Source organism: Puntigrus tetrazona, chromosome 8 (assembly GCF_018831695.1).
Source record: "Puntigrus tetrazona isolate hp1 chromosome 8, ASM1883169v1, whole genome shotgun sequence".
NCBI lineage: Eukaryota > Metazoa > Chordata > Actinopteri > Cypriniformes > Cyprinidae > Puntigrus > Puntigrus tetrazona.
Window position 1 is genome coordinate 15,282,904 of NC_056706.1, and position 14,616 is coordinate 15,297,519.

At 37.8% G+C, this 14,616-nt stretch overlaps 1 protein-coding gene across 1 annotated transcript in view; it reads left to right on the top strand.

Moving 5' to 3' along the window:
• hmcn2 (hemicentin 2) overlaps nt 1-14,585 on the top strand; it is a 72,338-nt gene extending 57,753 nt beyond the window's left edge. The window contains exons 58-81 of the mRNA XM_043247695.1: nt 171-278; nt 389-523; nt 735-869; nt 958-1,227; nt 2,419-2,609; nt 2,699-2,912; nt 2,992-3,126; nt 4,324-4,514; nt 4,674-4,755; nt 4,847-5,017; nt 5,648-5,800; nt 6,067-6,204; nt 6,347-6,468; nt 7,349-7,589; nt 7,714-7,773; nt 7,907-8,026; nt 8,285-8,419; nt 8,600-8,719; nt 9,035-9,160; nt 9,241-9,369; nt 9,519-9,830; nt 10,254-10,373; nt 10,491-10,617; nt 12,445-14,585. Coding sequence (XP_043103630.1) covers nt 171-278; nt 389-523; nt 735-869; nt 958-1,227; nt 2,419-2,609; nt 2,699-2,912; nt 2,992-3,126; nt 4,324-4,514; nt 4,674-4,755; nt 4,847-5,017; nt 5,648-5,800; nt 6,067-6,204; nt 6,347-6,468; nt 7,349-7,589; nt 7,714-7,773; nt 7,907-8,026; nt 8,285-8,419; nt 8,600-8,719; nt 9,035-9,160; nt 9,241-9,369; nt 9,519-9,830; nt 10,254-10,373; nt 10,491-10,617; nt 12,445-12,820 — 3,911 coding nt within the window. The 3' untranslated portion in view covers nt 12,821-14,585. The remainder of the gene's footprint in view (nt 1-170; nt 279-388; nt 524-734; nt 870-957; nt 1,228-2,418; nt 2,610-2,698; nt 2,913-2,991; nt 3,127-4,323; nt 4,515-4,673; nt 4,756-4,846; nt 5,018-5,647; nt 5,801-6,066; nt 6,205-6,346; nt 6,469-7,348; nt 7,590-7,713; nt 7,774-7,906; nt 8,027-8,284; nt 8,420-8,599; nt 8,720-9,034; nt 9,161-9,240; nt 9,370-9,518; nt 9,831-10,253; nt 10,374-10,490; nt 10,618-12,444) is intronic.
• Nucleotides 14,586-14,616: the final 31 nt, after the last annotated feature.

Genomic DNA, 14,616 nt, shown 5'->3' on the forward strand with positions numbered 1-14,616 from the left:
ATGTCTTTTGAATTACAGTGCGCAGTGAACTCTGTTGCCTTGAATCACATGCTGGTGCCATTCATCTCATATTTGCCCCCAGGCTGTTCTTGCCTGCCAGCCTGCTGGCGTAAGCAGAATGAGTCATGTTACATCTGGAGCTCTATTGTACTTGTTTCATTGTTTTGTAGGTGCCCTGGAGATTTTGGCTGCAACACCTAGTCATGCTGGGAAATATACCTGCTCTGCCCGCAATTCTGTTGGAGTGGCTTACAAACATGTTACTCTTACTGTACAGGGTAAGATGCAGGCGTAATAGTGATATTATGTTACTTGAAATCATCTCATTAATAATGAGCACACTTACATATGCAGTATCTAAAATATATGGTTTGGTTTGGGTTCTTAGAGCCACCAGAGATTAGACCTATGGCAGAAGAAGTCCAGGTGGTGTTACATCACTCAGTGGTTCTACCCTGTGAAGTACAAGGATTCCCAAGACCTACCATTACATGGCAACGAGAAGGTGTTCCTGTGGCCACAGGTTGGTTTGGTTGGAATAGTGACCAGTTTGAATGATAAAACAGAAAATACTAATAATATTTTTTGCCTAAAACAATATTTTAACTTTAATTAATTTTACATTTTGTTGTATCAACACTGTGATTCAGAGATCATTTGTGACGCAAGTGCTTATAGTAGAAGATTTTTGATGAACTAGCATATACTAGCATATGGTTGTGGATATTTTTTAGGTCATAGACTTTTAGTGCTGCCCAATGGAGCTTTGAAGTTCTCACGGGTCACTCTCGGAGATGCTGGAACATACCAGTGTTTAGCACAGAATGAAGCAGGAACAGCTATGGGAAGAACCAACCTCATTTTACAAGGTATGCATGTTTATCTGAGGAAGTCTGCCTATACAGTATCTCAAACTAAAGGTTTGGTTGCATGTTCATCTCACTGTGTCTATAACAGTTCCTCCGGTGTTGTCTGTGCCTCGTCTGGAGTACACGGCAGTTCTTGGCCAGCCGGTCAGTCTGGATTGTACAGCGGACGGTCAGCCAAAGCCAGAAGTGACGTGGCACAAGGAGCGTAGGCCTCTGGTGGAGGGCACACACCTGAGACTGTTCTCTAACGGCACCCTGCACGTCACTGCCACTCAACGCAGCGATGCAGGCATCTACTCCTGCTCTGCCCGAAACAATGCTGGTAGAGCCAGCCATGACATCAGACTAATTCTGCAAAGTGAGTTCCACACAATACCAAAAGAATCATTGTTCTGGTGTATATGTGCAAAATTAGTATTATCATTATTAACAGCAATCTATATTTAAAACAAGAGAAAAAAAGATTTTATGAATGTGGTGGAAATAAGAAGTATTGACATTAATGATACATATTGAAGTCTATGATATTGCAGTAAAATATATAATAAGCCTTAGGCTGATGGTACACTGGGCAACTTTTTTGCTTTGTTTTAGCAACATTGCTTGAGCGCTTTTCATTTGAGAATAGGTAACAAATTTATATCTGGGTAAATAAGATTAGTGTTGGGCCCTCTGTCTCACCTATTTGACCATTTATAGCAACATTTCCTAAAGTTGACTGGCAACATTGCTCAAAAGTTGCCAGTCTTAAAGGAAAACCAAATTATTAATATCCATATTTTTTGTCTTATCCTATCCTAAACCCCCATATTGAATAATAATTAGTCATAAATTTGAAATAAATATATATTGATGTTTATTCATACAAATAATTCAGTGTGGTTAAAGCAATACTGTCTTAAACATTATTATTATTATACAAGTTAAAAATATATTTTCAACCAGGAAAATGGCCTGAGAGAGAAATCAGTTCTCTAGGAACCACCTGAACTGCCTAGAATTACGTGGTGTGAAAGCCCCTATTCATAGTTTTCATTCATGTGACCGGTTCTAAGACCTGGAGGGCAAAACATCCATAGAACTGCAACACAAGCGTGCGCATTGTTTCATAGCCACAAATTTAGGTGATAAGGTGTTTACTGAATTTCACCTTTGATATCTGCATTTTAATGTTTAATTACTAATTAATTACTACTTAAAATAAAAATAACTGGTGTTCGGTGAGGCAAAGCTTCGTTTTGCCTTCCAGAGGGGCATTCCTATAAGGGTGTGACGTCGCATGAAAACTATCATGGAATGTAGGTAAAAAAGTAGTTGCCTGCATTCTCGCGCTTACAGCTGATTCACAGCCATGCTGATATACAGATATATTGCACTGCTACTCATGTTATATTATTCATTTGAAATAAAAATATGCTTACATATATTTAGTTTTACATTACATTACATTTATCAAACTGTGGTTTAAACCTATTAAGGACTTATATAAAAGGCTGTATGAAAGACATTAACATATGTGTTACCCATCATTATGTCCCTCTCCTTTTAGCCCCACCACATATTTCTGTAGGTCAGTCAGAGATGTCCGTCATCCAGGGATTTCAAGCACTACTGCCATGTGCAGCACAGGGTCTTCCAGAGCCCAGGGTGAGCTGGGAGAAACAGGGAGTCCCTGTACCAACCCTTCCAGGCAAATTCACTCTGCTGAGGTCTGGAGAACTGATTATCGAAAGGGCAGAGGTCAGTAATATGCATTTTATTGAATGACCAGAATGCCCATTTAAAATTCTCTGCATGTGAAGTGATGATGTTACTTTATGTATTTTCAGCCTGGTGATGCAGGTCTGTTCACATGTGTAGCCACCAACACTGCCGGAACAGCTCGACGGGACATCCGCCTGTCTGTCAACATGAGACCTGCTTTTAAAGAGTTACCCGGTGATGTGACATTGAATAAAGGCCAAAGTCTCACCCTATCCTGCCATGCTCAGGGTACTCCACTACCAACCATAACCTGGACTTCCAACAACAGGCCCTACACGGGTATGAGGGGAGTTTTTTATCTTATGTCCTTTAATACCATTTTTCCAGGATATCATGAATGCTCTTGTCTTGCCCACAGGTGCAAGTGCTGATGGATCTGGCAGAAGTTCTGTTATTATTGACAATGTCACTGTAAGTGATGGTGGCACCTACGTCTGCACTGCAGAGAACACTGTAGGATCCATAAGGGCTCTTTCATTCGTGCGTGTCAGAGGTATACATTTTCTTTTTTTTTAATCATATGCAACAATCCATAAAAATGTGTTCAAAAGAGTTAAAACATTTGAAAAACCAGAGGCGTCATGCCCATTCAAAGTGAGTGAGCCAAGTGAATTTTGAATGCTGCTTACATAAGACAAAAACAGCTGATTAATACTTTCTATATTTAATACAATCACAGCCGCATGATTAGAATGCTGGGCGTGTCATATCATCAGCTGCTAACTTCAGATCTGTGATCGCTAAACCAGAGACTGACTTGTTTTTACAAACAGTCACAATGCTGTTGAGCTTACGAAAGGAATGACACATTCAAAATGTGTCATTGCTAAAATGTCAACATTTCCTTCCTTCCTTTTTGGGAGTGCTCAAACCAGGCTGCCAGTCAAAATGTTCTTTGAAAATGTAAATGAGTGCATGATGCCCCTGGTTTGAATGCTTCTAGGTCAGTGTTTCTCAACCACTAGAGGGACTCAGTCTTCCAAGGGAGGCACAAAAAGTCTTATATGATTTAAAATAAGACAAAACTAAAATGTTTAAAAAGATATCTCTTCACAACCTAAATAGTGTATTCTATTGAAGAACCAGGTTCCACAGTGTTGTAAAATATATGGATATATGAGGTAGCCTAATGAGGTATATGGATATATGAGGTAGCCCTTCCTGCTCTGTGCCCTTTGGTGGGAGATGTCACGAGAGACTGGTTTAATGCTCCAGGGCCGAAGTAAGTTAGCTTTTTTCCACACTTCGGGGTTAACTCCCTTCCTTTTTTTTGGGTGGGAGGATATATTGTTCACAATAGTTGCACACATCCTGTCTCTTTTGCGGTTTTCCTCTGCAGTTTCCTTTCACTTTTTTTCCCTTTGTCTAAATGCAGAGTTGCTCTTAAACCTGCACCGTTCTACAACACAAACATCATTTTGTAGTAATGTTCTAAAATATTTTACTGGGTATAAGCAATTTAAAAAACCCTACAGAACATTTAGCTACTATAAATTCTGAAATTCTAAAATTCATTTTAATTTGAGTTATAGTTATTTTAGCTGCCTATTTTAATTCACAGAGAGCCCTAGTTTATGTGAAAATAAATCATTTTCAAAACCATAAAGGTGGAGAAACACTGTTCTAGATGATACCTTCTGAATGAAATAAATTAGCTAGATACTGTTAAGCATACACTCTCTCTTTACAGAACCTCCCATGCTGAGAGGGGAAGCCCACACCACTCAGACAGTAGTTCAGGGCAGAGCAGCCATGCTGGACTGTGCTGTTAGCGGGGACCCTGTTCCTTCCTTGCGGTGGCACAAAGATGGCCAGCCGATACTTGGCTCTCTGCGGTTTCATCCCCTCCGCAATGGCTCTCTGGCTCTGTATAGTGCAACGGTAACCTTATTTGCGTGAACAAAGACTACAAGATTTAATGTTTTGGTGCAACAATACGATGATTAATATTTTTTAAGATTTCAAAGATTATTTGACCAGCTCACTCCTGCAGATTCTGATGAAAGAAATGTGTGAGAAGTAAATGTGTGTGTTTTCCAGATCGGAGATTCAGGAGAGTACAGATGCGTCGCTGAAAGTGAGGCGGGTACTGCAGAAAGAACAATATCTCTGAAAGTACAAGGTTAATTATCTTATTAGAGCCATGTACATAGTTATTATTATGTTCAACTGAACGTTTTCGCATTTAAATTAATTCTTTACTGATTTTGCAGTCCCAGGGGGCTACTCAAACTGGGAAGAGTGGGGTCCGTGCAGTGCCACTTGTGGGCAAGGCATCCAAGAGCGAATCAGACTCTGTAACAACCCACCTCCGGCCAATGGCGGCCCATCGTGCGAGGGACCAAACATGGATTCCAGGAAATGTCAGGCCTCTTTGTGTCCAGGTGCATCTGTGTTTATTGAAACAAGCCATATAGTTTTAAATCCTAGTCAGCATTTGTTCCAATGATAATGGATTTTTTGGAATGGACTTCTGGTTCAAATTTTTAACTAACGTCTGTTTTTAATACAAGATCAAGATATTGTCAAGTTATTCTATGGCCTAAAATACCCTGAAAGAGATGATGACATTAATGTTTTGTTGGTCACAGAGCTTATTTTCTGCAATAATTCTAAACCAAACCTTTTGGGTTTTTGTTGAGGAAGCCAGTGTAATGTTAACTTCTGGGTTGGCCTACAAAAATATATCTGCAGCAATCTATCAAATAAAATATGGTTAGAACCCATATTCACCTGGTATTAACGTTTTGGTTTATATGTGGTTTACAAGTGGTCAACTGAGACGCATTACCATCTTCAACTCATTTCTAGTTTTCTAGTCTCACTTGTTTTATGAGACAGTAAGGTGGTTTATGATACCATTATTGCCAGAATCAAACAATATTCAAAAGCACTCATTGTATCATACTTTAGCAGACTAGAAAAACTTTTTTAGTGTAAAATGTGCTTTAGACTGTCTGTGATGTTACAGGACTACCAGAACCCTTACACACTTTCTGTCTTCTTCTGTGTAGGCGAGTCTCCGCGGCGTACACGGGGCAGTCTGATAGGCATTATCAATGAGAAGGAGTTTGGTGTGGCCTATCTGGAAGCCAATATCACAGAGGATGAAGCAGATGGCACCAGCACGCTGGAGGCTCATGTAGAGAACATTCCTCCAAGTGTTGGTGAGTGCATTTACATAAACAGTGTGGTTTAGAAAAAGTGCCAGAGTGTGTATAAGCCCAATCAAAGCTGTTATCAGCTGACAAGAACAGAAAACCGGTCCTTCCTGATATAAAAAAAAATCATTGTTAATGTCTTGTTATTTGACGAGTGTGCTTTCAAACAGACATACCAGGCGATACATTTAAACTACCAGTGTTCTTTCTCGTAAAATAAGAACCTGCTGTTTTATTTTGAATCTGTTATTATTTGCCTTTCTGCATTACAGGTCCTTTGTTGCGAGTTCTTGTGTCAGTATTTGCCCCAATTTACTGGACAACTGTGCATCAGTCAAGGGAAACCCAAAATGGCTACTCTCTCACTCAAGGGCAGTTCAGACAGGAATCTCAGCTGGAGTTTGACACAGGTCACAGCTTTCCATACATGCCACTTTGAAAAGCCTAATTAACATATCTGTTATTGTAGAGACAAAAACACATTTTCTGTTGCTGAGAGGACTTCATTTTGAATTTTATCCATTAAATGTGTCTTCTGCTTTGGAACGACAGGAGAGGTTTTAAAGATGACTCATGTGGCCAGAGGTCTGGATGCAGAGGGGGCTCTACTAGTGGACATTGTCATCAATGGCTTTGTTCCTCCTATGCTGTTGACTTCTAATCTCAATCTGCAGGTCGGTCTTTCAAACTCCTGGACTCTCTGGCTTGCGTTTATGTACACTACTTTTAAAAAATTTGGCAACACAACACTATTTTGAATTATTTTACTAATTAAAAAAAAACCCACTCCTTTCTATTTTAGCATATTTTTAAAATGTCATTTATTTATTTGCTGGCAAAGCTGAAGTACTGTATGCTCATGCATATAAGGAATTTTGTTTTTTTTTGTCACAAGATTCCAGTACTCAGGCATAACATCAACAGGCATTTAAGTGTTTATGAGAGAATGTAGATTGCCTAGGGGAAGAAACCGCTCTTGTGCCTGTTTGTGCTGAGATTTGATGCCCTGGTATGCCAAACAGATGGAGGTGTTAATTGTTATGTGGATTATAGATTCAAAACTGGTTTTGAAACCAGTTTTGAATCTATAATAAAATTCATTCAGGTCTACAGCACGTTGTTGATTCACCTCAGTGCTGGAAGAGGTTGTCTTATAGTTATAGATGTCTCTCAGACTTTTCCACACTAATGCAAATATCAGCATCGTTATAGTGTGACATGATTTTTCAGAAATAATTCTAATATGATAGTCAAGAAAGTGTTAAGTCTTAATATTATCAGTGTTGAAAAGAGTTGTGCTGCTTAATATTTTTAGTAAAAGCAAGAATAAAATATCTTTTGTAACACTTTACTGTCACAATTGATCATTATTGCTGTTTAAAGCATTCATTCCTTAAAAAACAAACCTTTAAGCAGTAGTGTACGTACAAATGTGTTAATAGAAAAGTAGTTAATACAAGTTTACCAAATATGTAGGTATAGTTAGAAATACTCTATAAAATACTCTATTAAAAATGAATTAATTATTGCATTTTCTTTCCATCCGTTTAATAGGAGTTTGATGAGTCATATGTGCAGACAGGCTCCGGGCAGCTTTATTCCTGGTCCTCACAGAATCACATGTGGGATGGGGCTCCTTTGACCCTTCGATGCAATCATTCTGTGGTTTTTGAAGGGCCGGAGAACCGTCAGGGGCCCCTGCTTCAGCTCCTCAGACTGACGGGAATAAGTAGCACATATAGCTTTTTCACTCTCAGCCTGGAGTTTAAGATGACTGCCAGTTTACTCATACCAGGTCAGTCCATGGGACAATTTTTCAGTTTGTAAAATTATGCATTTGGACATTATATACACACAAAAATATATTTGTTTAGAAATCATATTTAAATAAAAAAATACACAATGATTTATGCATCCAGAGGGTGATGGAGAGACATGTCCAAAAGGTTTTGTGCTGGACACAGCATCTTACTGTGCCGGTATGTACTTCAAACTGTTTTAAAATGTATATGCCACTTCATATTAGCTAGAAAAGTCCACATTTTATCAATATCAAAACAAAATGTATTGTAGAATGTGATTTGAATATTTTGTTGTGCTTTTGTCTGTTAGATGAGGATGAATGTGCTGTTGAATCTCCCTGCTCACACTCATGTAATAATATCATGGGTGGTTTCTCCTGCGCATGTCCTTCTGGATTCACCATCTCTACCGAGTCCAACATCTGCCAAGGTCAGATCTATGTTAATCATAAGTTGTATCATAAGTTGTAAAATGAAGTAAAAATGTTTTGGTTTAATAAAAAAAATATACTTTTATATATATAAAAATATACTTTTGAACCCAAAAATTCAAGATGCAGCATTTGATGGCACTATCCATAATAAAGTTCACATGTTCCTAGATGATATTATTATATTTGACCGGAAGGCTGTGAAAAGTTGATCTCCCTTTTCTTAGTTGCTTACCGTGATTTCTATTGTGATTCAGATATTGATGAGTGCACCCAAGGTTCCCACTTGTGTCACCCCAACCAGCAGTGTGTGAACACCGTTGGGACGTATCGCTGTCAAGCCAAGTGTGGCCTGGGCTTCAAACCCAGTTTAGTTGGCACCAGCTGTGAAGGTTAGTTTAACATTTAGAGTCAATAGATATAATGGAAGGAGAATTTTTTAGCTTTATTTAGTTCTCAACAATTAGAAATGTCATTGAGATTTCCACAATAAAACTCTTTAGACTGAATTGTTCTAGATACAGGAACTATCCAGAATGCAATCGAGTAAACATATCAATCTTTTTCTTCAGATGTGGACGAGTGTCAAGAATCAGCCGTCTCTCCATGCCAGCAGCAGTGTTTTAATACTCTAGGCTCCTACCGTTGCACCTGCCATCCGGGATACCAGCTGGTGGGACATCGCTGCCTGGGTCAGTGTCACTTTGTAAAGCCATATTGAATCTCACAGGTTCATTGGTGTTATTTAGTGGAGTTTTTGAATAGCATGTGATTTACACTTTTCTGAAACTGAGACACTTAAGACTTCCACCATCTAACTGGTCCGATTAGATTCACATTTTTACTTTTGCTTTACAATGTGGAAGATAAAATTGCGTCATCATTTATTCACCTTCATGTCATGCCCAAAACTGCAACTGGAACATAAAAGAAGATATAATATAAAAGATATTAGCTTGAGAAAACTTGCATTTTACTAAACATCATTTATGCTTGTTTATGATCAGATATAAATGAGTGTTTGAGGAATGTGTGTCCAGCACACCAGCAGTGCCGAAACACAGATGGAGGATATCAGTGTTTTGACAGCTGCCCGTCTGGCATGACTGCAGCAGAAAATGGAGTTTGTGTGGGTAAGGAGTCCTTTAAATAAAACCTTGTTACTTGAGCAGGTCAGTTTGTTGTAATGAGACGTGCCCTCTGTTCCGCGCAGACATAGACGAATGCCAGGATGGCAGTCACATGTGCCGCTACAGTCAAATCTGCCAGAACACGATTGGTGGGTATGGATGTGTTTGTCCTCGAGGATACCGCTCTCAAGGTGTAGGTCGACCTTGCTTAGGTAAGGGTCAGAAATATAGTCAAGCAATTTCAAATATGACCCTGTCTGTGAAATCCAGGCTAAAGTCTAATTATTAAAAAAACTGCCTGAAATCACATTTGTAAAATCATTCATGTAAAACTAATGCCCAGTATTTTTTGCCATTGCAGATATTGATGAATGCTTGCAGGTGCCCAGCCCTTGTGCTTTTCAATGCCGGAATGTTCCGGGCAGCTTTCGCTGCCTTTGTCCACCAGGGACAGTCCTTCTAGGTGATGGTCGCTCATGTGCTGGACTCGAGAGAGGGCATATCTTTACAAACAGTACAAGGGTTCAAGCCAGGCTGCGGCCCCAGCTGGTTTCTACTTTAGAGCGACCTTACCTCACTCGCCTCTCAGTCCTACCAGAGCACCTTGGATCTTCACGTCGTCCCAGGCATGAATGCCCGGTTGGATACACCAGCAAGGATGGTACTTGTATAGGTATGTAACATTACACATAGTTTCTAAAAATCAGTCATATATTTTATCCAGTGCAAACTGAAACTGGAGCCTGTCCCAGCAATAGCATTGATCAATTGCATTGATATATTCTTGTACATTATTGAGTGTACTCTGGTATGTGAATGAGTGCGTGCGTGTATGAATTATTGCGAGCGTGTTTGCAATGTTTGTGAATATTGATATGGTTGTGCTCTCTGTGCTCATAAAACTGAAATGTAGATTATAAAAATTCTTTGAAAATACCATTTTAATCAAGCAGACCCATCTTTTTGACATTAAACACCATCCTCTTTTAATTCTTGCAATAAATGTCAGGATATGCAGTAGAAAGCTTTTATTTAGTTTTTAATTCATGTATTCAAGACTTTAATTCACCAGACCAATCTTTGTTCTTTCACAAAGATATTGATGAATGTGCATTCAAAAAGCCTTGCCAACATGAGTGCAGAAACACAATAGGAAGCTACCAGTGCACTTGCCCACCTGGATACCAGCTATTATCCAATGGCCGAACATGCAAAGGTGAGTCTTCGCACTTTTTATTAAAATAAAAGGTCTTTCATTAACTCAGATACACATTCCTGTATATAAAGCCTTTTATAATGTGGAAAGAAGTTTGAAAATCAACTTTTCTTATAGATATTGATGAGTGCACTGTGCAGGGTGTTCAGTGTGGCCCAAACCAAATGTGTTTTAACACACGGGGGGGCTACCAGTGTCTTGACACACCCTGTCCCACCAGCTACCAAAGAGGACGCAATCCAGGGTAAGGTTTGCTTGTAATATAATGAATGAAAGTCTCGGCTTCTTTATTATTTTATTATTTATTTCACCGAAACCCTATTTGTGCAGACTTGAAACTTGGAGAGATGGTAGTACTCTCTCACATCACCTACATTGTTAACCGACCTCTACAGTGATCAAAAGTACAAAATCACTCAAACTTTTGATACAAATCGAAGTGTCTAATACCATTGGAAACATTGGCTTGAAATATTATGGTATAATTTTTCCTGGCAAAACTTTCTGGTTTTTCGCATTTTTTGCAAAACCTACTTTTGTGAACTAGTCCTATGTTTCTCACCCAAATGGAACCAAACCAGTGCTAAAAGATTCTCTGGATAGTGAATATCAATAATGATCAAAAAACTTTTGACTCACCGTTGCAAAGGGAAGCAAAAACATTCCAACCATCAGGGGCGTTTTTTTATAATATTTGCAATTGTTCAGTCTGGAAAAACCACTGGAGTGCAATTCTCTGGACTCTCTAGGCCAACAGTTAAAAAATTATATTTACTATACAGTTATAACAGGGTCATTTAGAAAAAGTTGTGTGGCCAAATTCACAAATCCTATAAAGCCTGATGGAAAAATGCAAAACTGCACAAAACCTTCTTAGCACATGTAACAGGTGATTGTAAACAAGTGTGCAAAATTTTAAAGAGATCACATTACAGTTCCCTCTATAACAGTCATAAACATAAAAAACCCTTACATTTGTCTGGCAAGTAAATAAAACCAATTATCAGTAATATTACTTAGAATAAAGGTTTAAATAAACAAGCCTCAATATCTGAAGTCAATCTAAAAGAACAAAGCCTTGTTAGTATCAGCACAAAAAACGGTGAGTTAAGCTCTAAGAAGGGGTTCAGTCCTTCTCTTTTTATATCTACAACACTGATCTCGAAAACCTCATGTAGAACAAATGTTACGTATTCACACCTTGTGGTGTAATGGCTCACATTTGGTGTCAAAATAAGTTTGACATATAAAACCACATACCTATAGGTTCCTCTTTACTTTCAAGATGGTGCAATGAGTTCCAGAATAACTCACTAATATAGAAGTTATTGCAAAAGAACCTTATTAATATGGAATATATGTATACTAGAAAATATTATTATTTGCATAAATCATAAATGTCGATCACCATAATAAAAAACATTAATTTCTTAATTTCTACTCACCAATAACTGTGTCTTTACACTAAACGCAAATAGCCTGCCTGGTTGGCAGTGTCTATTTACACTGACCAGCAACCTTGGCATCCATTATTACAGTTTAAATTTACAATTTTTTTTTTTTATTGTATACTATTTTATGATGTACTGCAATACTGAGGTGCAGATGATTGCCACTATTTGCACTTAGTAGTATAAAGATCGGAAAATCCTGCTATTTTAACATAGTCTAAATAGAATCTATAGCTATCTGCACTTAGTTTAAATAGCGTGTCACAAAAAATGCTGCTTTTTCACTTTATAAAAAAATCCAAATAGTGTAAATAATTTAATTGCTAATATCTGCTGCCAGTATGTAGTCTTTTTCCTTATGTGCTTAAATGCCTTGAACCCAGATAATCACTACTTGCACTACTTTATTATTCTTATTTATGAATTTATGGTGTGAAATAATACTTTGAGACATCGACTTCATACGTTAGGATGTGGACACGTTTTAGAGTCATTACATTTTTCTTTTCAAAAACACATTAAAACTTCCTTGAACGCTTACCAATATTTTTTATATACATTTCTGTAAAACGGACACTGTTATTAACCCATGTACATTTGCTCTATCGCTGTGATCCCAGCACCTGCTACAGGCCTTGCTCTTCCAGACTAGATTGTGGCTCCACGGGCTTTCCTCTGCTCCAGTACAAGCTCCTCACTCTTCCTCTGGGCATACCAGCGCACCACAGCGTGGCTCGTTTGTCAGCTTTCTCGGAATCAGGTGTTCTCCAAGATCACACATCCTTCACTATCCTAGAACAAGGAGGGGAAAACGGAGAGAGGCCATTCGGTATCAAGGATGAAGCAGGAAGAGGCATCATATTCACCGTAAAGCCTTTAGACTGGCCTGGCCTGGTGCGACTTCGGGTACAAGCCACTACGCTGTCAGACCAGGGGCGCATAACCTACCAGAGTATCTTTATTATCTATATCTCCATATCCAAATACCCCTATTGAGTGTGCAAGACTGCGTAGGATGTACTGTTGCTTAATGAGACACGGGAGAAGCGTTATTAAATGAACTCAAATCCCACCTATTTATGTGCCCTCTTGATGGAGCGGAATGTTGGATTCATGAATTATCATCAGGATAATAAATACATTGCACCTTTTATAATTACCATTATTTGAAAATATTGTAGCAGCTTTGAAACCTTATCTGGGCTATTTGGTTTTCACTGGTGTGCAGTTATTTCCTCATTTTTGTGTTGAGTCAGGATACATCCCATATTAAAACAAGAACAAAAACAATAGCATTAGTATCACCAACTAATTTTCTACATTAAAACTGATTGCTGATATGTTTAGATATATATACTTATATGTTGCATTGATATATTCTTGTACATTATTGAGTGTACTCTGGTATGTGAATGAGTGCGTGCGTGTATGAATTATTGCGAGCGTGTTTGCAATGTTTGTGAATATTGATATGGTTGTGCTCTCTGTGCTCATGAAACTGAAATGTAGATTATAAAAATTCTTTAAAAATACCATTTTAGTCAAGCAGACCCATCTTTTTGAAATTAAACACCATCCTCTTTTAATTCTTACAAGAAATATGTCAGGATATGCTGTAGAAACTATACCTTTTGATTTTTTCTATTGCATAGGCCTACAAAAATGGCTGCAAAGAAATTCATAAATAAGAACATATGCATTCAATTAGTATTCATTTTATGTATGTATCATATATAATGTTCTCACTGTATATTAAGTAGTCATTGTTGGAATTTTCTGGCTTTTACATTGATGGGAACTCAGAAGCAAAGACCAGGAGACCTTTAGGATATATCTTCAGCAGATTTTCATTTATTAACAATGTGCTGTTTGTGATGGAGTCATCAAAAGTCTAAGACAAGCATGCAGTATGTTTTATAGGCATTTAGTGGGCAGTTCTTAAAGGTGTTTACCTTATACATAGCCTCAGAAGTGACCTCCAAACATCTAAAGACAATAGAGGTAATTGCCTCAACATAATAGGTTAAGCACCTATCTAACACCTTTGCAAATGTGTATAAATATGAATCGTTGTCCTCATATCTTCACTGTGGCTGTTTGAGCTTAACTGACAAACATTAATATGTATCAAAAATGCCTCTGTTTGGAATACATAACAAAACTGTTAAAGTTTTCATCTCAAGTAAAGGCAAACTCAATTAATCTCACTTCTGATTGTTACAGTGATGTTCTAACAAATTTTATTTAAAATCGTTAAATCACAATAAAAAACAATACAATCACGCTTTAACAGATCCAAACACTAAATGAAAGTTTGCATATGGTGGGGCGAGAACCAGAAGGACGTAAGTGACATTTTTGGTGAAATGGAGATATACATATATAATATAAAGCCTGTATATATATATATATATATATATATATATATATATATATATATATATATATATATAAAGCCTGTTATCCATGAGTGTACAAAAATATATTACAAAAAGTTGAAATCGGCACACAGAGTCAGATCAAACTATGATAAAATTTTTATTTGGCTCTCCTGTAAAGACCTTTCTGGTTTTCACCCCTCGATATGCACATCACAGTCCACAACAATATAGTGCATAAATGAGCTCAAAAGATCAAAAAAATTCATAGGGAGAGATGACAACAGGATCCTCCATAATTCCAAGTGCCATTTCGACTGCACATCTGCAGTTACAATACATTTGCATTTGACCAGATTTGAATGCAGTTTGCATAAATATATCAATAGGTTGTTATTTTCTCTTCCCCCTCCC